We start from the raw sequence: 21,211 nt of genomic DNA, 5'->3' as shown, positions 1-21,211 counted from the left end.
AACATTGCCAACTCTTAATCTACATAATGCAATTTCACAAGCATTTAACAACACTTTCATCACATTTCTTCCATAAGATGTAAACAACTCTAACATGATTAAACATTCAAGAAGAGTGAAAATATAAGGCCTAAGGAAGATGGTGACATAATAGAGCAAACAAAGTCTGTGTCAACAATAAGGAGGTATTGTTGACACAAAGACTTTGCTTAGGCCCATGTAAACTTGGCAAGGAGATAAAACCAAAACACATATTTCAAGATTTTGACAATACAGGCATCTTGGATTTTGCAGTCCCAAATATGTTAACTATTTATCCACTAGCATATCACCAACAATAAAACCATTAAAACAATCTTCTTTGGCTTGAACACTATAGGCTTCATAGTTGGAATAATGAAATTTATTTATTTAAATTGAAATCTCCAAATATTGTTAAATCTATTCTAAAAATTTGGTTTGAAACAGAGCCATTTATAACACAAAGTTAGCTTGTAATAGTTGAAAGTTGTGGACCCCATTTTTAATCTCACAACCATGTGACTTGAGGTGCCTGTAAACCTAGTTGGAAATAAAATCATTTGGGACTAGGCTTGGAACTTAACTCAACGTAAGCTTGTAATAGTTGAAAGTTGTGGACCCCATTTTTAATCTCACAATCATGTGACTTGAGGTGCCTATAAACCTAGTTGGATATAAGATCATTTGGGACTAGGCATGGAACTTGCTATAGGGTAAATTTATTCGAGTTTAGGCATAATGAATCTATGCTTAAGAGCTATCGAGTTTAGGTTTGATGAATCTATACAAACTTGTTAACCTAAATAAAAGCTGAACTGAACATACACGCCCCTCAACAACCTTGGGACAGAGCAAGTAACCGACTTCTTCAACAACACATACATGCCTGAAACAATTTAAAATGGATACTTAAAAGGTTCTGTGAAAAAGAACCCAATAGAATTTGATTCCAAGGCATATGTGATCTTCATACAGGAGCATCCGCGGAAGCATCTACTCAGGCACATAAAAGATTGCTTTTATCTAAGAGATCCTTATTGTGGAATAAGATCAGCTGTGGTTGTTTGTTGCTGCACTTGCATAACAATATTTACTATACTGGATTAATATTTTTTCGAATTAGCTTCACACTTGTATGAGTCGCAGCAATTTTGGACAGGTTTTCACTTTTCAAAATCGTCTAACAACGTTTGAATCTCTTGGGGAATAGTAATATGGCGGAAGAATCGGCAGCACAGCGGAGGGAGAGGCTAAAGGCTCTTAGGGAAGCCCAGGAATTATTGACTTCAGAATCTCCTCAACCACAACAGGAAACGAAAACTCAACCAGAGGAAGCAGAGCAAGATGAGTATGTTTCTATCGGTGCTTGCATTTCTCTTCCTTTTAATTTACTCGCGAATCGGCCCTGAAAGTACACAATTCATATTTATTTCCGAAGAAAGATTGAAGCTCGTATACTCAAAATTCTCTGATTCGCACGGCAATTCCAATCTGAGAAAACCCCCGGAAACCTTAGGATTTCATGTTTCTGTTGTGTTCCCTTAGCTCACATTTTTGCTAAAACGCATATGCTATTCTTTACTAATAAAAAACTAAACTCAAACCCAGCAAAACAAAGCTTTAATCCTTGCTGTATTAAACCTTATCTTTACCGTACTTTAAGGTTTTGACATATTCATTGCATGTATTTCTCACCTGTTCGAAATGATTTTATGGGGAAAACACACTTGCGCTGTTTTGACTCAGGCAAACTTTCGCCGAATCTATAATAATATTGTGTTAAACACTGGAAACATTGTTTACCTCTTGCACGTGAAAATGGGATTCTGTTGTTTTCCACATGATATGAGAAACCTGGATTGTGTGTCAGAAATAAGTGACTGAGATTGGTACACATCCAACTCCTTTCCTGCTTCCTCTTCCTTCCTTTTAGCTTACTCACGAATGGGTCCTGAAAGTACACAATTCATAATTATTTCCGAAGAAATATTGAAGCTCGTATACTCAAATTTCTCTGATTCACACGGCAATACCAATCTGATAAAACCCTCGGAAACCCTAGAATTTCATGTTTCTGTGATGTTCCCTTAACTCACATTTTACTAAAAAGCATACCCTATTCTTTACTAATAAAAAATTAAATTCAAACCCAGCAAGACAAAGCTTAAATCCTTGTTATATTAAACCTTATATTTTCATTACTCTAAAGTTTTGAACGTGAAAATGGGATTCTGTTGTTTTCCACATGATATGAGAAAACTGGATTGAGTGTCAGAAATAAGTGACTGAGATTTGTGCACATCCCAAACTACTTTTGTGCTCCATCTCCCTTCCAGATTAATTAGAAGTTTATTTAGGCAGCCAGAGTAGATTGAATAACAAGTCATATTTCTGAAATGACCATGTTCAAGAGAGCTTGGTCGAGAGTGCACTGTCAAGCTAACTAGGGCTGAACTTCTCAGATATCCTAAACTGGATTAAGTGTTTGAAATAAGTGGCTGATATTTTCGAACTTCTCAGTTACCCTAAAGTGGATTAATTTATTAAAATAAGTGAATGAGATTTGTGCACATCCTAAACTCCTTTCTTGCTCCCTCTCCTCTCTGTATGAATAACAAGTTTTCTTTAGGCAGTCAATATGCTTTGAACAAGTCAGATTTCTGAAATGACCATGGGCAGAGTGCTTGATCGAGAGCGTACTGTGGAGCTAACAAGGGCTCACCTTCTCAGATATCCTTAGTTTTAAGTACCGGCTGAGGTGTATTGATTTACCCATTGATGCTGGAGAGTTTATAAGGAGCTAAAAGGAGGAACAAGTATGCAAATCATTTGGTAGGTAAGGTATTTTAAGGGAAGACAAATCCCACCCGTTGATGATGAAAAAATTGTAAGTAGCTAGGAAGAATTGGACTAAGAATGCCAATTCCTAGACAAAGAAGATTTCGTGAGGATAATGTTGAATGTACTAGATTGAAATTTTTTGCTCCTGACTCATTCCTTTTATAAGTCAAATGGTTTCTTAGCACATCACTTGGAATCTGTCAAGTGCATTGACCATTAATGGAGTAGTTCAAGCTTGAGCCTGTGAGAATCAGAAACATCAATTGACTTATCCACCAACTGCATCAATGACTTATCAATCAAGAAATAAAAAAATGAGATATTGTTTGGTCCATGAATGAAAACATTGTGAGGAGCTAGGAAGAGAGATTTTGTAAGGACAATGCACTAGATAGAAAATTCATACTCTAACCTATTCCGTCAACTATTTAAATGGCTGCTTATCACATCAGTTGGAACTTGGAATCTGTTATGAGCACTGACTATCAATATACAATCGCTCAAGCTCGAGCTTGTGAGAATTATAAAAACATCAATAGAACTGTACACCAGTTGCATCCATGTGTTATCAATCAAGACATCAAAAATTGACATCCGATTTGGTCCATGAATGAAATGAATATTTAATTGTTATGTCTTTTGTAAGATATAAAGGATAAATGCTGATACAAATAATTGAAATTAATGTTTTGTTGATCCTGGTATGCATGCATTTTCCTTAGGTGGGCATTTATGTCGCGCTTATCTCAATTGCTGATTCACTTAACCTGTTTGCAGGCAACAAGACATGAAATTCCGTAATTATCTTCCTAGAGATAAGAACCTTCAACAGAACAGAGTAGCTCCACCAACCATCCCTAAATTTGATGATCCTGTGGCTACTGCTCCATCAGCAACAAATGGGATAGAGGTACTGTTCTTTTATCCTTTCTAATCCTCTTTTAGAGGGAATTTTAACCAATGAACTTCACTGTATGATATTCAGTGGTTGTCAATATGCATTTTCCAAAATGGATGCTGATTCAAATGATTTGTAGGATCCAATTATCAGCATAGCCCCCAAAAAGCCAAATTGGGACCTACGTAGGGATGTGCAAAAGAAATTGGACAAGCTCGAAAGACGAACCCAAAGGGCTATAATTGAACTTATGCGTAAGTCTTTCATTGTGGCTGTTTATTCTAGAACTTGTAAAAGTACTTATTGAATATTTTTATTATCTCTTGTTCTGTGAGAAAGTGTCAAAATGCCTGTTATGTTTTATATCACAGGGATGTTCCTTGATCTCCCTTGCCAACTGTTGAAAAATGTAACTAGTGTCAGTCTTCATAATTGTATTTGAGTCACAATGTAATGTATTTGTCAAAAGAAAGAAAAATAAATTTATTGTAAAAGAAATTGACTTTTAAAGCATGGGTTTCATGCTTGGGTCAATGATTTATAGGTCAAAGCCTCCATTGCAGGCTTCTAGGGTTTATGTCAAGAGTCCTTGCCCATATTCTCATGTAATAGACCCTTCTTGGGCGTTATCTATCAAGAAAGAACTTTATTTTGATGTAAATTAGGTCTTTTAGGTCTCCTCCTCCAAGTCGGCCTCAAGCTGGACAGGTCAGCCTAATTAGGAGGCAAAATCCGCTATATAAAGGCAGCAACTCAACCTCATTTGGATCATATTCACAACAAGTTCTATCTACAGTAGCTGGAGGAAGAAAAGAGAGGGAATTCCCTAAGGAGGAAAACCTAGTGAAGAAGAAGGAGGTCTTTGTCAAGCAAAAGAAGTTGAATTTTCTCCCTCTACTACCACACGTGTGAAGTTTTTGGGTTGCTGGGAGGGCCGAAATTTTAGATCTGCAGTAGGGCTGAAATTATGGTAGCTGGGGGCTGAAAAATTCAGTGTTGCTGCTGGGTTGAAGCTGGAAGGCAAGAGGAGACTACTGAAGTTTGTAGAATCATCTTGGAAAGTTGACTTGGTGGAGGAGAATGGTCTTTTGGTCAGGTCTAAGGTCTTGGTTTGTCTCAATTTGATTTGAATCTATTAGTGGAAGAGTTTGACTGGGTTTTCCCTTATAGAGGGGTTTTAGCCATGGGTGTGTGCCTAAATCTGGTATCGTTGATCTTCATGTTTTGATTTGACGATGGTTTGATGAAAAGAAGATAAAAGAAGAACATAAAGAATGTTCATAAGACTACAAGAATATCGCAAGTAATTATCAACATAAGAGAATCTTTTTGCCTTTTTGATTCTCTAACACCAACCCCTATTGGTAGGGGATGACCTTAGGGACAACCCTGTATCCCTGTTAAATCCATTGCTTAAACAGGTGATTTCTCTTATGCCCCTTAATGGTTTTGTAGTGTAGTTATGCAGTCTTTTCAATCATACTTATAACTGTGGATACTCTAGGGTTCCTCATCATCTTTTGTGGCATACTTAGTGAGAGAGTGAATGCCTGTGCATGCTCACTTGAAAAAAGAATGAAAATACCCAGTCTTCACATAGCTACCACAGGGACAAATGTAGACACAAACATGGACAGCCCCTCTACATTCAATCAAGCTAGGCTTAGAGAGTCCTACCCAATGATTGATAACAATGAGAATGCTGAAGTACCTTATCTCTCTGTTAGGACACCATAAGGGTCTTCTACTCTAGAGATTTGGTCTCCAATAAATAAGAATTTGCTAAAGATGTAAAAAGTGCAATGGAGGGAGGATGCAGATGATAAATTTTTCATGGAAAATGGGATTGCGTGTAAGTAACTTCTTGTCCTCATTTCAAAGAAATGGTGAGGAAAATCAAATTGATAGGTTTAGATATATTCCCAAGGTTTAAGAGTGACATTGTTAGATGTTGATTTTCTAGTGCTAATTAGACGAGCACAATTTTTTGCAACTGATAATTACTTCCAATGATATATGGTATTACTTTAGCACACCCCAAAACATCATTAAGCAATTATACTCAGAAAATTCAATTGTAAATGCAACAGAAACAATAAAGATCATAGTAGAATAGACATGCATAGTAGACACCAGAATATTGCCATGGGAAACCCAACATTGGGAGAAAACTTAGCAATCTTTTCTAGGAGAAATTGTTCAGTTCAACAAAAGTACATTCTGATATTTCCAAGTCAAACTTGGTTAGCCTAGACCAAAAATACAACACTGGTCAAACCTGGTCAAACAGGCTGAAATTTGGCCTTTTGTAGCAGCACATCAACTCGGTCAAGCTACCCATAAATACTGGGTCAAATAGTCAAACAATGCAACCCACATGTGCGAGGTCAAACTCGGTCAACTACAGGTCATACAGATCACAAAGCAGCTTGGTCAAAGCAGGTCAAACATACCTCAGAAACAATAATAATTAGAAAGGTTGGTCAACGCAGGTCAACCAAACCTCAGAAACCGAAATAATTTATTTCTTCTTTGTCAAGTAAGAAAGCTTTTTCCAACTACTCCTAATTATTAGAAGTATAATGAACTAGATGTACAAAAAGTTATCAACATTTTATTGTCCAGTTAGAGAGGACTAGGACAGGCTGGAAAAATTTGCTATATGAAGATTTCAAGATCTCCTCAACAAATGCATTTGGATCAAGATATTTGCCGTATTTTTAGTTCAAGTTGTTAAATAACTTTCTTATTTTGTATATTATATCCTTAAAAGTTGCAACAAACTCTGGTTGTAATCATTTGTATAAATAAAGAAAAGAAACTCAGAAGAAGGGTTGGAATTTTGGAGAAAAACCCAGATTGTATTATCTCTGTAAAAGTGAGTGTGGACGATATTTGAAGTGGATCAATCATAATAGATTCTTCTTTCAGCCATTTGCAGTTTGTTCTGTTACTTTGTGTGAATTTATATCTTATGGATCACAGTGTTTTGCATCTATGAAATATTCAATGTATATGAATTACTCTTTGAGAGGCTAAAGTCGAGTATCAATTTTCCCTTGGTTCAACGACAACAAACTTAATAAGGAAAGAGATTTATGAGTGGATTCAATTTGTTTCTATCATACCTCTTCTTGTTTAGTTTGTGTGTCGAGTATTTCATGTTTTCGATTGGAAAATGTGCAACATGAGTGGAGTGCTCGTCAAAACGCTAAGCCATGTTAGAAACCCTTAGTTGACGGGATTTCCACTAAAAGCATGTTCTGTATCTTGTGTGAATGCAACCAAGTGGCAAATAATCCCTCAATAGACCAAGCACTTGACAAAATGTGTATGGAAGTAGTAAAAGGAGGTCCCTTGTGAAAAATCGATAAAAATATTGCTTATTGCAATCAATGGGTAATTATTCAATGTATTTAATCTTGAGAAAAAATAGACACACATATTTTTGGACAAAACGTCCTTGAAAAAACCCCGAAGGGAAAAACAATTATTTAGATCTGAGGGTTTTATTAATTGTCAACAAATTTTGCAATTGATGAATATTACAATATTGTTTCCAAAACCCTGTCAAAGCTCTAGCAAAATATTTTTTCACCTCCATAGGTTGATCTAACCCCTGGAAGGCTCACAACCTCCCTCTGCAACTTGACACGCCCCCACATTGGCAAATACTGCTAGTATCACCCCACACGTGCGGCTCTTGGACCCTCTGATGCTCATGGCCTGGACGGAATCAACCTCTTGGCTCTTCTAGCAACTCGTACGACCCTCCTCGCAATCTCGTACGATCTATTGAGAAATCTAGGGCATGAATAGTTAAATATTTCTCAGCTTGATAATTGCTTGTGATATACTTTTACTTCTTAGCTTATAGTCTTTTCTTTGTTATGTTATTATTGTGTTCTTTTTCATCAAGACAATTACCAATATGCACAATAAAAGACAAGTGACACAGTATGTAGGCTTGTCAGCGAGGGCCAAAACCTCTCACCTCTTGAGAGGAAAACCTGATCAAAATTCTTCTTCTAGATCTTCAATTGACGAGTACCAAGACCATGACACAGACCCTTGACTCTAGTATCCTCCCAATAACCTTATCACTAACCTTGATGCTTTGCCTCTTCCCTTCCTCGACTTTCTTCTTGATCACGAACTGCTTTCCTCGGCTCCTAGAGAAACTCGGTCTCTATTCTGCACACTGCTGCTTCTCGGCTTCCTCTAGAGAATCTCGGTCTCTAGGCTTTTACTGTTCTCTTCTAGAGAAACTCGGTCTCTAGATCTCTATCTCGGTCACCTAGAAGAATCCTTCCTTCGCTGCCCCAGAAGAAACCTCTCCTTCGCTTGCCCAGAAGAAACCCTTCTTCGTTGCCCCAGAAGAAACCCTTTTTCGCTGCCCTAGAAGAATACCTCCTTCGTCGATCCAGAAGAATCTCTCTTCGCTATACCCAGAAGAATCCTCCTTCGTTGACCCAAAATAACCCTCCTTTGCTTGCCCCAGAAGAAACTCTTTGTAGCCTCTTTCTTCGCACTTCTCTTGATCAAATGCAAGTCGAGTTACTTGCCTCTAAGTGAGGTTGAGTGTGGCTATATATACACCTCCACACATGTCCTTTAGGTCGACATGGTCTCTAGAGGTTAGGCCGACTTAGCATGTTCTTCCATCGATGTAGCCCAACTTGAAGAGGATAAATGACAAGGTCTTGGAGGATACTTTACATTGACAAGTTTGACCTTTTACAAAGTGTAACATGACTTCATTACATGGCAATGACTCGATCATTTTATGACTAGATGGCAAATAAATCCTAAAGACTCTCGATGGGAGTCTTGACTCAAGTATAAAATCTCTTGCTTATGAAACCCATGGAGCAAGTCAATACAATAATTTTATTTCTCTTCTTTACATCTCATTACATAAAATCATAATTACATGTCATTATGAAGACTGAACCTAGTTACACTTTTCAACACTCCCTCTTAACTAGGGAGGTATTCATAATGGTACTTGGACTTTCTCAATTTGAAGAATTTCTCATAAGAAGAATTCGGATTTGTAACTCATTTGTATAACATCATATCAACCAACATTATTACATAGCAAGGCCTTGACTAACAACTCCTTATCTCCACAAGATCTGAGCTCAATGCTGGTGAGACCAATGATTTATAGACACTCTCATCATTGTCTCTCTTGGAACATCCCCGCCCGGGTACTCAGGGTGTGTTCCATGAGGACTATTCTTATCTTGGATTCCCCAACCCTCAAAGAATATTGGTCCTCCACGACTACTCTTCCATTGGATGCCCTATCTCATCCCCAAAGAGTATCAGACGCTAAATGATTACCCAATCCTCCAGTCTATCTTCCCAGGTGAAGATCAGAATGCCATGTCTATCTCTCCCTCTCAAATATGGAGGACATATTCCAATAAAGGAATGTACTCACTCCCACCGAAAAGGAATGTACCTAAGCTCCCTCTTGGCTTAGGAATTTCCAAGTTTCTTCCAAGTAAGAAGCTTCTTTTCAGGCTCCTTCATAACTAGGGACCTACAACAACTCCTCATGTGGAACAACACGCTGCCTGAAGAACTCCTCTCTTTTTCGATGTCATCAATTTCTTTTGTCATGGAGTCTTCATCTTTTGGGTCTCCTTCATAGGGCACAAACCATCCATCACTTTCATCCATGAGTTAGTCATGTCTTCATTTCATCAGAAAGTGATCCATCAGATTTCCATCTGGCTTTGCTTCATGTCATTCTGCTTTCATGCCATATTTTCCGGAAGGATCTTACATCCCTCAATATGGTCCTCTTGGAAGTCATCCATAGATCTTCCCTTTGGCAGTCCTACATAAGCCCATCTAGATATTAGTTCAAAAATAAGAGATGAACACTTAAATCAAAATTACCTTTGTGATGGTCTTTCATCATGACATCTTCCTGTAGGTATCAGCATCCTGTATGCAGATTGACACATTTCCCAAAGATATCCATTGTCAAGGGTCTCCATCTTTTTCTAACTCCTATCAGAGTCTTCATATCTTTTTGGGAGATATTCTAGTCAAATCTTCTTGGACTTCGGATGTTGAATGCCTTCTACCTTTGTTGCATATTTTCACGATCTCTTCCTTTCTTTTCACACTTCATTCCCAGGAGCTTCCAATCAGAGTTCCTCAATTGTAGTCAGCTTCCTCATGATTCATATGAGAACATATTATGTTGATTTCATCTAGTGTGATTTTATGCTTTTTTGCAATCTTTCGGAGGAGGAGATCCCTTCTTCTCTTGATCATGTTTCCCAAGGTGGAAATAGTGATCCATATTATTTGCAACCATATGACATGACTTTCATAATAACCTATGTAAGCATACATACCTCATCTTTCCTTTCGGTCATCCAGACTTCCTGTAGCAACTTCATTTGAACGAAAGAACTTTATCCTTTAGACATGCTTTCCTGCTATGTCATCATACCATCATCCCTTAAATCCCGCGAGTTGGAATTCCTGATGAAACTCTTTCTTTCTTTCTAGATTGGTGAATCCTTTGATGAGGATTCCATCAGAGAAGTTTGAGGATCTTTCATATCCTCACGTGGCAGATGTTTCCTTATTGATTATAGTATGATGTCGATGATGACCTCTACTTCTTTTAGATTTCAATGAGGTTTCCAAAAGCTTCTTATTCTTTGTAAACAATAGGATTTATTCCAAATATTCTTTCTGCTTCCCATGTCAAAAGCTCTTACTTCTAATGCTTCTATCACGATGCTATTTTCTAATTTGATGCATCCTATCTTATTTACATTGCTTCCTATCTATAAATTACAAGTAGAAAGTACCTTCTTCATCTCGGTCATAGTAGAGATCCTTTTGCTTCTTCCTTCTTAAGCTTCTTTGTCTCAACTTCTTTCACTTCCTTAGTAATATAGGCTTCTTCCCTGTCCCTCTTGCGTTTAAGACAATCTCTTCTATAGTGCCCAAGTTTCTGACAACCATAGCATCTTTCCTTAGCCATGTTCTTCTTTTTCTTTGGAGGACCAAACTTTCCAAATTTCCCTTTTCTTTTTATCACTGATTGATCCCTTCTATCTGATCTTTTGTTACTTTCTTTCTTCAACCTGTCTTCTTCTGCCTTGCAGAGAGACCATAATTTGATGAATGGGATAACTTCCTCTTCCCTAGTAGATATGAGGTTACCTTGTTCATCAGTCAATGCATTTAGAATAACGAAGATTATTTTGTTATCAGATACCATCTCTCCTAGATCCTGCAATTTCCCTTTTATTTGAGATGCTTTTGAAAGACACGAGGATATCCCTCCATCCTTTGACATCTTCAATTTATATAGATCAAATCTAAGTGATATGATCTTTTCTATCGTGCTTTTAAAGAAAATTTCTACTAGCTTATCATATATTTCTTTAGATGTCTCTAGCTCGGCTACATAGGAAATGAGAGGATCTTTGATAGATTCCTTAAGAATCTTGAGATCCCTTTTCATGAATTCAGATAATGCTTGTTCTTTGGATGGCTTGGAGACCTTTCCATGGACATGATCAATGACTTCATTTACTTCGAGCGCTATATCTATCCTTCTTTTCCATGCAAGGAAGTTTGATATCCCAACTAGCTTATGGTTCTCCTTGAAACATGAAGTCATTTTTACTAGATTAGATTATAATAAAAGGTACTTACTTGTGAAGATAGAATCTTCAACTTGATGACGAACTTGTTGCTTCAGATGATCCTTTTCAAATGAGATCCTTGCTTTAATAGAGAGAAGATTGCCTTTTGATCTAACCTTCCTTAGATTTGAAGAGCTTCCACTTCTTTGTTGATGTATGAGTGATGATCTCTGAAGTGCTTCTAGGGTTTCAGTCTTTCTTCGTGCTTCCTTCTTGAAGATAATTTCAAGACTCTTGTTGGTGTAGATTTCTTTGATCTAGGGTTTTGAAGATCTTTCCCTTGGTAGCCCTTGGATTTGCTACGATCCTTCTTTGAAGCTTGATTCTCGTGTGTCTACTTGCTTGAATGCCCCTTCTTGACTTCAACACCTAAGCTTCCATACCATGTTGAGAAATCTAGGGCATGAATAGTTAAATATTTCTCTGCGTGATAATTGCTTATGATATACTTTTACTTCTTAGCTTATAGTATTTTCTTCATTATGTTATTATTGTGTTCTTTTCATCAAGACAATTACCAATATGCACAATAAAAGACAAGTGACATAGTATGTAGGCTTGTCAACCAGGGCCAAAACCTCTCACCTCTTGAGAGGAAAACCCAGTCAAAATTCTTCTTCTTGATCTTCAATTGACGAGTACCAAGACCATGACACAGACCCTTGACTCTAGTATCCTCCCAATAAGCTTGTCACTAACTTTTATGCTCTGCCTCTTCCATTCCTCGACTTTCTTCTTGATCTCATACTGCTTTCCTCGACTCCTTCTAGAGAAACTCGGTCTCTCTTCTTCACACTGCTGCTTCTCGGCTTCCTTTAGAGAATCTCGGTCTCTAGGCTTTTACTAGTCTCTTCTAGAGAAACTCGGTCTCTAGATCTCTATCTTGGTCACCCAAAAGAATCCTTCCTTCGCTGCCCCAAAAGAAACCTCTCCTTCGCTTGCCTTGAAGAAACCCTTCTTCGCTGCCCCAGAAGAAACCTTCTTCGCTGCCCCAGAAGAATACCTCCTTCGTTGACCCAGAATAACCCTCCTTTGCTTGCCCCAGAAGAAACTCTTTGTAGCCTTTTTCTTTGCACTTCTCTTGATCGAATGCAAGTTGAGTTACTTGCCTCTAAGTGAGGCTAAGTGTGGCTATTTATACACCTCCACACATGTCTTTTAGGCCGACATGATCCTTAGAGGTTAGGCCGACTTAGCATGTTCTTCCATCGATGTAGTCCGACTTGAAGAGGATAAGTGACAAGGTCTTGGAGGATACTTCATAGACAAGTTTGACCTTTTACAAAGTGTAACATGACTTCATTACATGACAATGACTCTATCATTTTATGACTAGATGACAAATAAATCCTAAAGACTCTCAATGGTAGTCTTGAATCAAAAGTAAAATCTCTTGCTTATGAAATGTTAATTTTAGGTATGTTCTATGCTTAGAGCAATTTATTTCAATTTTCACAGTTAGCTCAATATCTTTTCCAACTTAGCAATCACATCAACATAATAGTAAATTGCAGATAGAACATAAACATAAATCGCAGAAGACAAGACAAGACAAGAGGACACAACATGTGGTGCTAGCCAGGGACAAACCCCAATGTGGGGAAACCCTTGATCAATTCTTCTTATATGTTCTTCAATAGTTCAATAGAGAGAGATAGTACATTTACAACAAAAGTCAACACTTTGACTTATCTAAATAAGAGCATAGATCATCTCTAAGAAGATGATACATGAGGTAGCTGAACTCAGTTGAAGACATGTTGCTTCAACTGATTCTCCAAGGTGACTCCATCGCCTTGCCGTACCTATTGTTGTGCTGCTCCTCATCATCATGCTGCACCTCATCGTGCTGCACCATGCTACACCCATCATCACTGCACTGCATCTCATCATGCTTCACCAATCATGACTGTACCATGTACTTGCTGCACCAAGTATCATTGCTGTCCCAAGTACTATAGCTGCACCTTGCTGCACCATGTACTTGCTCTCCCATGTGCCATTGCTGCACCATGTACTTGCTGTCCCATGTGCCATTGCTGCACCATGCTTGCCACTGCTGTCCCATGTGGCATTGCTACACCATGCTATCACACTACTAGCATTGCTGTCCCACTGTTAGTGACAACTGCTCCTATGATTGCTTATTGCACCAAGCACCATTACCTAGCTGTCCCATTTACCTTGCTTCAACAAGCACCATTGCCTAGCTGTCCCATTGCTTGCTGTACTAAGCACCCTTGCCTAGCTGTCCCACTGTTAGTCATTGCTTTCACTACTATTTATATTGTGACTGGTTAGGGCATCTAGTCATGCTGCGACAACCCTTAACCATCCACCAGAACAACTCTTAATCTCTCCAACCCTACTAACGTAGAGTCCTCCATGTACGTGCTGCTATGCTGGGCACAAATCTAGCCCAAAACCTCTCCATGCTATCCCTGTTTTAACACAGTGCCACGCTGTCACCTACAACCCACTCAAAACAGACTTCCCTTACCTTTTCGCTGCCCCAGACGGACCTGCGTTCACTTTGCCTCCAATCTCAGCTCCTCGGCCCTCTAATGACAACTCGGTTAGCCCTGAAACAGACCTTAACTCCCTCGCTGTCCTAGCCTTCTTGCTGTGGCTTCCATAGAGTTGCCTCTCTCCCTTAGCCGAGTTCCTTGGGCTCCTTTGATGAGCTCTTGTGATGCACCAATGGATGTGTAGAGTTGTCATAGGCTAGGGCTTGCTAGGACTGCGGTTAGGGCTTCCTTAGGGCTGCATTTAGGGCTTCCTTAGGACAACGTCTAGGGCTTCTTTTAGGACAACGTTAGGGCTGCTTTAGGACTACAACTAGGGCTTGTTTAGGGCCTCCTCCATAGTTGCGTTAAAATTCTTCCATGACCTCCTTTAGGTCAACGTAGATCCCTTCCATAGCTTCGCTGGCCTGTCTTTTTTGCTACGGCTAGGGCAACCTCCTTTCCTCCAACGTCTAGGGCTTCCACTCCTAGATTTCTCTTCCACTAAAACCCAAAGCGAGTAGAGAGAAATCAAGAGAGAATTGTGTGTAAATGGCTCTCAAGTCACCTCTTTTTATACTAAAACGTTGAGCACATGTGTGGGTTATTTGGTTGTTGGCCGACCTTGACGAATTGTCTTATAACACAAATAAATTCATAACTCCATGAATACTTATCATAATCGGATGATCTTTAGATCAATCCTACACCTCTCGATGAGAGAGATCCAAGAAAAATACCAGCTGCCATAAATAAGATGACCCACATGGAGTTTGGCCCTAGTTGCCAATTTTAACACTCCCTTTGAACTAGGGAGAACTCCATCCGCTGATCCATTTGCCAGACTGTACTATCTCCGCCATTAGTGTCTTGCACTGCTTTGCTCTGCACTGTTCTGCTCTGCCTTGTTGAACCATGAAGAAGAAGAATTGATCGAGAATGTCTCATACCTTTCTCTATTGACCCGAAGTCAGTTCCATATGAAGAGAGTGTGTCATGCCACTCTTATTGATCCCAGATCAGTTCCAAGAGAGTGAGTCATATCACTCTTACTGACCCGAAGTCAGTTTCATTGATCCCAGATCAATATCAAAAGAGAGTGTCTCAAACCACTCATACTGATCCCAGATCAGTTTCATTGATCCCAGATCAATGGAGGTCATCTTAGCATAGGGAGTACGGTAGATACAACGATGCGTCCATCGATAGTACTACTATGGTCCCTAACCCCATTTCCCTGCTCATTGGCCAGATGAGAGGTACTTCCCATGAGTCCCAGACTGCATGGGTAGGATGCCTCGACAGGAGAACCACTCATCTTGTCCATAAGTCGCCACAGGGTATCACAGGGGAAGGTTGAACCATTCACCCTGTACACAACGCACCATTAGGGGAGGGTGAGTCGCCCTATGGTCGCTTGTTGCTCCAAGAAGTACCCCAAGCCCCCCGGAGCTCCCAGAGCTCAATGTATGCATCATACAAGACCCTCATAAGAGGGTCTCTCAACGACTCCAAGTCGTTCTGGAAAGTCACAAATTTGACCTTTCCTCGGGGCTTCGACAGAATGTCTGCGACTTGCACATCAGTCCCAATGCGATGGAGCCTTCTTGCTCATCGATGTACCATATCCCAGATAAGGTAGTACCTGATGTCTATATGTTGGAGCAATTATAGAATACGAGATTCCTCAATAATTGAATCCCCCTCTGGTTGACACAGAAGATCACGGTGGTATCCATCATGTGTACAAATAGCTCGCTGAAGAGCTTCCACAACCAGGTAGCTTCACACGAGGTCATACTCGTAGCTATGTATTCAGTCTTAGCAGTGCTCAAAGCAACCGTCTTCTGCTTCCTGCTCATCCAGGATATCGTAGCAAAACCCAAAGAGAATCAGCACTCAGAAGTGCTCTTGCGATCCTCCACACTGCCTGCCCAGTCAACATTCGAATAATCATGCAGCTTCACATTTTCGGCAATGTATCTCAATCCATGAGAGATTGTGCCCCGAAGATATCTCAGAAGATTCTTGGCACTAATCCAGTGAGGCTCAACCATATATGAGCTCAACATGCTAACTGCAAAACAAATGTCCGGACGGGAGTTCACCAAGAACATCAATGCTAGTATGAGTTTATGAAACTCAGAGGCATTTCCCAAATCAGGTCCGGCATCACTACCACATAACTTTTGAAAGTTAAGCTCCATCGAGGTAGTCACGGGCTTGCAGTTTACCATTCCAAATCCGGAATCCAACTCCCTCTTACTTTTGCAAATGAGAGGGTCTGCACCTGTCAGAAAGAGGTCGTCCTCAGAAGGTGCCGGTATGAGAGGTCTATCATCCACAACCTTCAAGCAATGGTTTGGATCGGCTTCACTCCTAGTGAATCTCAACTTCATCAGACAACTATCAATCCTCTCATACTATGCCCAGGGTGTTTTGCTTCAAGCCATAGAGGGCTTTCTTCCACCTGCATACATGAGATTCCCGATCATGAATCTCAAACCCCTCGGGTTGTTCCAAACCTATGGACCTGCTACATGAGGGGAATGGTCCCCTTGTAAGATTTTCCTTTGGTACATCTCAGACATGTACCTTCATGCTCTTTTTGAATTCAGGCATCCCTGTCACCATTTGACTCACATCGGGTAGGGCCCCATAAAGTAGACCTCCGGTGCTATAGATGAGATATGTCAATTGACATGATCCCCAATGGACCATCCTGCAACTTGATACAAATTGCCAACCCTGAACCCATGAGTAAAAGCATCTTTGAAAATTCTATTTTCAAACACGTACCTTTCCATCGATGAATGCCACCCTGAAACCTTTGACTTCCATTGCCGAAATGGACACCAGGTTCTTCTTGCGATCAGGTACATAAAAGAGATTCTTGTAAATGAATCGAGTTACCCTCATTCAATTGAGGGGTAACATTCCCTACACCCTTTCCGGGATAGGTGGCATCGACTCCAAGTATAATCCCACGATTGTTTCCATCTCTACCAAATTAGAGAGAGCACCCTTCTATTCGATGAAGTGCCTTGAAGCACTACAATCAATAAGCTAGATTCCCAAAGAGTCTGGAGGAGAGGGCCAATATAAGATAATGCTGCTTTATCTTACCAAAGACAACATTTGATTCTTCATACCTGGGGTTCCTTGCTTTCTTTGAAGAGTCGGCTATTTCCTTGATGACCTGCATTACCTGTCATTCCTCCGATCATTGAAGATGTCCTTGGAATGATTGTTATCATCATCAAGTGATGTGTCCCTGCCATTCGGACACTCCTTTGCATAATGGCCGAACTTATTACAAACAAGGCATCTCCCTTTCCTTCTATCCTTAGATCCAGACTTCCCATTGAAGTGATCTTTAGGTAGGCCATCAGAAGCTTCCGTTGTGCCATTCTGATAATATTCTCTGCTTCGACTTCCCTTGGTGAATTAGAAGAGGGATGAGGAATCCATTGATCCTTTTGTCTTTTCCCAACTGTCTTCGGTGATTGCTCTTTCACTATTGCTTGGGCTTTATCTTCACCTCAGCTCTGATACCATGTTAATTTTAGGTATGTTCTATGCTTAGAGCAATTTATTTCAATTTTCACAGTTAGCTCAATATCTTTTCCAACTTAGCAATCACATTAGCATAATAGTAAATTGCAGATAGAACATAAACATAAATCGCAGAAGACAAGCCAAGACAAGAGGACACAAGATGTGGCGCTAGCCAGGGACAAACCCCAATGTGGGGAACCCTTGATTAATTCTTCTTATATGTTCTTCAATAGTTCAATAGAGAGAGAGAGAGAGAGATAGTACCTTTACAACAGAAGTCAACACTTTGACTTATCTAAATAAGAGCATACATCATATCTAAGAAGATGATACATGAGGTAGCTGAACTCAGTTGAAGACATGCTGCTTCCACTGATTCTCCAAGGTGACTCCATTGCCTTGCCGTACCTATCGTTGTGCTGCTCCTCATCATCATGCTGCACCATGCTACACCCATCATCACTATGCTGCATCTCATCATGCTTCACCAATCATGACTGTACCATGTACTTGCTGCACCAAGTATCATTGCTGTCCCAAGTACTATTGCTGCACCTTGCTGCACCATGTACTCGCTGTCCCATGTGCCATTGCTACACCATGCTTGCCACTGCTGTCCCATGAGCCATTGCTGCACCATGCTTGCCACTGCTGACACTACTAGCATTGCTGTCCCACTGTTAGTGACAACTGCTCCTATGATTGCTTATTACACCAAGCACCATTACCTAGCTGTTCCATTTACCTTGCTCCAACAAGCACCATTGCCTAACTGTCCCATTGCTTGCTGTACTAAGCACCCTTGCCTAGCTGTCCCATTGTTAGTCATTGCTTTCACTGCTATTTATATTGTGACTGGTTAGGGCATCTAGTCATGCTGCAACAACCCTTAACCATCCACCAGAACAACTCTTAATATTTGCAACCCTACTAAGGTAGAGTCCTCCACATACGTGCTGCTGTTCTAGGCACAAATCTGGCCCAAAACCTCTCCACACTGTCCCTGTTTTACCATAGTCCCACGCTGTCACCTACAACCCACTCAAAACAGACTTCCCTTACCTTTTCACTGACCCAGACAGACCTGCGTTCACTCGGCCTCCAAGCTCAGCTCCTCGGCCCTCTAACGACAGCTCGGTTAGCCTTGAAACAGACCTTAACTCCCTCACTATCCTAGCCTTCTTGCTGCGGCTTCCATAGAGTTGCCTCTCTCCCTTAGTCGAGTTCCTTGGGCTCCTTTGATGAGCTCTTGTGATGCACCAATGGATGTGTAGAGTTGTCATAGGCTAGGGCTTGCTAGGACTGCGGTTAGGGCTTCCTTAGGGCTGTGTTTAGGGCTTCCTTAGGACTGCATCTAGGGCTTCTTTTAGGACAACGTTAGGGCTGCTTTAGGACTGCGGCTAGGGCTTGTTTAGGGCCTCCTCCATAGCTGTGTTAAACTTCTTCCATGAGCTCCTTTAGGTCAACGTAGATCCCTTCCATAGCTTTGCTAGCCTATCTTTTTTGCTACGGCTAGGGCAACCTCCTTTCCTCCAACGTCTAGGGCTTCCACTCCTAGATTTCTCTTCCACTAAAACACAAAGCGAGTGGAGAGAAATCAAGAGAGAATTGTGTGTAAATGGCTCTCAAGTCACCTCCTTTTATACTAAAACGTTGAGCACATGTGTGAGTTATTTGGTTGCTGGCCGACCTTGACGAATTGTCTTATAACACAAATAAATTCATAACTCCATGAATACTTATCGGAATCGGATGATCTTTAGATCAATCCTACACCTCTCGATGAGAGAGATCCAAGAAAAATACCAACTGCCATAAATAAGATGATCCACATGGAGTTTGGCCCTAGTTGCCAATTTTAACATGAAACCCATAAACCATGTCAATACAATAATTTTATTTTTCTTCTTTACATCTCATTACATAAAATCATAATTACATGTCATTATTAAGACCGAACCTAGTTACACTTTTCAACATGACCTCCTCTTGGAAAATATGGCCTCCACAAGAAATCTTGGCCTTTCTCAGAGAAAAGACGACTCTCCTGGAATCCTCATGGCCTCAATAATTCGACTTCCCTCTCTGCAGAAAAACTGTGGAAGAATTCCTCCTCCGGATCTTAGAAAACTGGAAGAATACTGATGAATGAAAACCTTGAAAAATATTCATTGCTTCAACTACTACTGAAACCCTCACTGGTGTCAACCCCAATCACAATGATCATTGATCTCCAAGGCTGCCCATCAATTTCCTTTATAATCTCTAGTTAAGAAATCAATGGTCTGAAATGGTCTAATCAATGACTAAGATCACTTAGAAACTTTTCTAGAAGTCTCTAAAGGAAAATCGGTCATGTATCAATTATTAGTAATTACTAATTAATTAATCTATTTGCCTAAGTTAAAACGTAGGAAAATAATCAAAATTGATTAATTAATTTAATTAAGACATTTCTATTCAAAATGTTCAAGAATGTAACTAGCTTCGGTCTTCATAATTGTACTTGTCAAAAATAAAATTTATTATTTAAGAAAATGACTTATTAAAGCATGGGTTTCGTGCTTGTGTCAAAGTTTTCTATGTCAAAGCCTCCATTGAAGGCTTCTAGGTTTTGTCTTGAGTCATTAGAGTCATTGTCATTTTTATTAGACCCTTCTTGGGCTTTTGTATAATGCAAAAAAAATTATTTTTGAGTCAAAAAGGTAATTTGTCACCTCCACTCCAAATCGGCCTTGTCCCCAAGAAGTCGGCCTACATAAGGGAAATTTGACCTAGTAGAAAGGCTATATAAGGAGAGGCAATTCAACCTAGTTGTCACATTCACTCAACAAGTTCGACCTTCAAGCAAGAGAAGTAGAAAAAGAGTGCGAAGTAGCTAGAAGAGGATGATGTTGCTAGGAAGACATAAATCGAAGTTTCTGGGCTATGTATCTCTCACACGTGCGAAGTTTCTGGTCAACCGTTGGGGCCGAAAATCTGTGTTTTTTGCATGTCCGCAATTCTGTTGCTGGGGTCGAAGTTCTGCTGTTGGGGGGCTGAAATTCCGAACTGAAGCTAATACTGGGGAGTTGTCACTTGGAGTATTTTGTGAAGATCATTTGTTGCAGGGAAGGGTTGACTTGGTGGTGTTAGTTTTTGTAGCATCGAATGTGTTCCAGCCTTGAAATATTGTGGAGAGGCTAGAATACATGAGATCTCCAAAACCTAGAAATCGTTTCTGGAAATTCCGCTTAGAAATGACTTAATTAGATTATTAGCCAGTTTTTAATATTTCCTAAGTCTAAACTTAGGGAATATGGTTAATTAATCAGAATTAATTAAGTCAAGGTGAGAATCTTCTAGAAACTCACACGGATTGATCCAGAGATGATCCTAGCCATTGATTAAGTTTTAATCTTGGCCGTTGGTGCTCCAATAGTGGATTATAAGAGGAAGTCGATGTGGTGATGGAGAAATCATCCAGTGCAGATACTCAGTTGCCCAAGCAGTTCGATTTTCTCAAAAGTAGCAACTCAACAGAGAAGATAGAGCCAGAGGGTGAGTAGCAGGTGGAAGAGGAGGGCAACAACATTTCGGGAGGAAGATTTCCAGTTCCCGGAAGAGGCAAAGGAAGGAAGGCCGAAATTTCCAGAGGGCTAGCGTAAGCTCTGCACAAAGGGTGACGAAGGGAACTCAACGCAGAGGCTAGGGAGGCA

At 40.0% G+C, this 21,211-nt stretch overlaps 1 protein-coding gene across 1 annotated transcript in view; it reads left to right on the top strand.

Moving 5' to 3' along the window:
- The first annotated feature begins 872 nt into the window (after positions 1-872).
- The window catches only part of LOC149220544 (uncharacterized), a 41,034-nt gene continuing 20,695 nt past the window's right edge, over positions 873-21,211 (top strand). The window contains exons 1-4 of the mRNA XM_089384797.1: positions 873-1,022; positions 1,232-1,369; positions 3,640-3,772; positions 3,900-4,014. Coding sequence (XP_089240923.1) covers positions 1,236-1,369; positions 3,640-3,772; positions 3,900-4,014 — 382 coding nt within the window. The 5' untranslated portion in view covers positions 873-1,022; positions 1,232-1,235. The remainder of the gene's footprint in view (positions 1,023-1,231; positions 1,370-3,639; positions 3,773-3,899; positions 4,015-21,211) is intronic.

Source organism: Pinus tabuliformis, chromosome Q (genome assembly GCF_031772625.1).
Source record: "Pinus tabuliformis cultivar Carrire ecotype Pingquan chromosome Q, CPIR1, whole genome shotgun sequence".
NCBI classification, from domain to species: domain Eukaryota; kingdom Viridiplantae; phylum Streptophyta; class Pinopsida; order Pinales; family Pinaceae; genus Pinus; species Pinus tabuliformis.
This window is presented reverse-complemented; position numbering and strand designations above follow the sequence as displayed.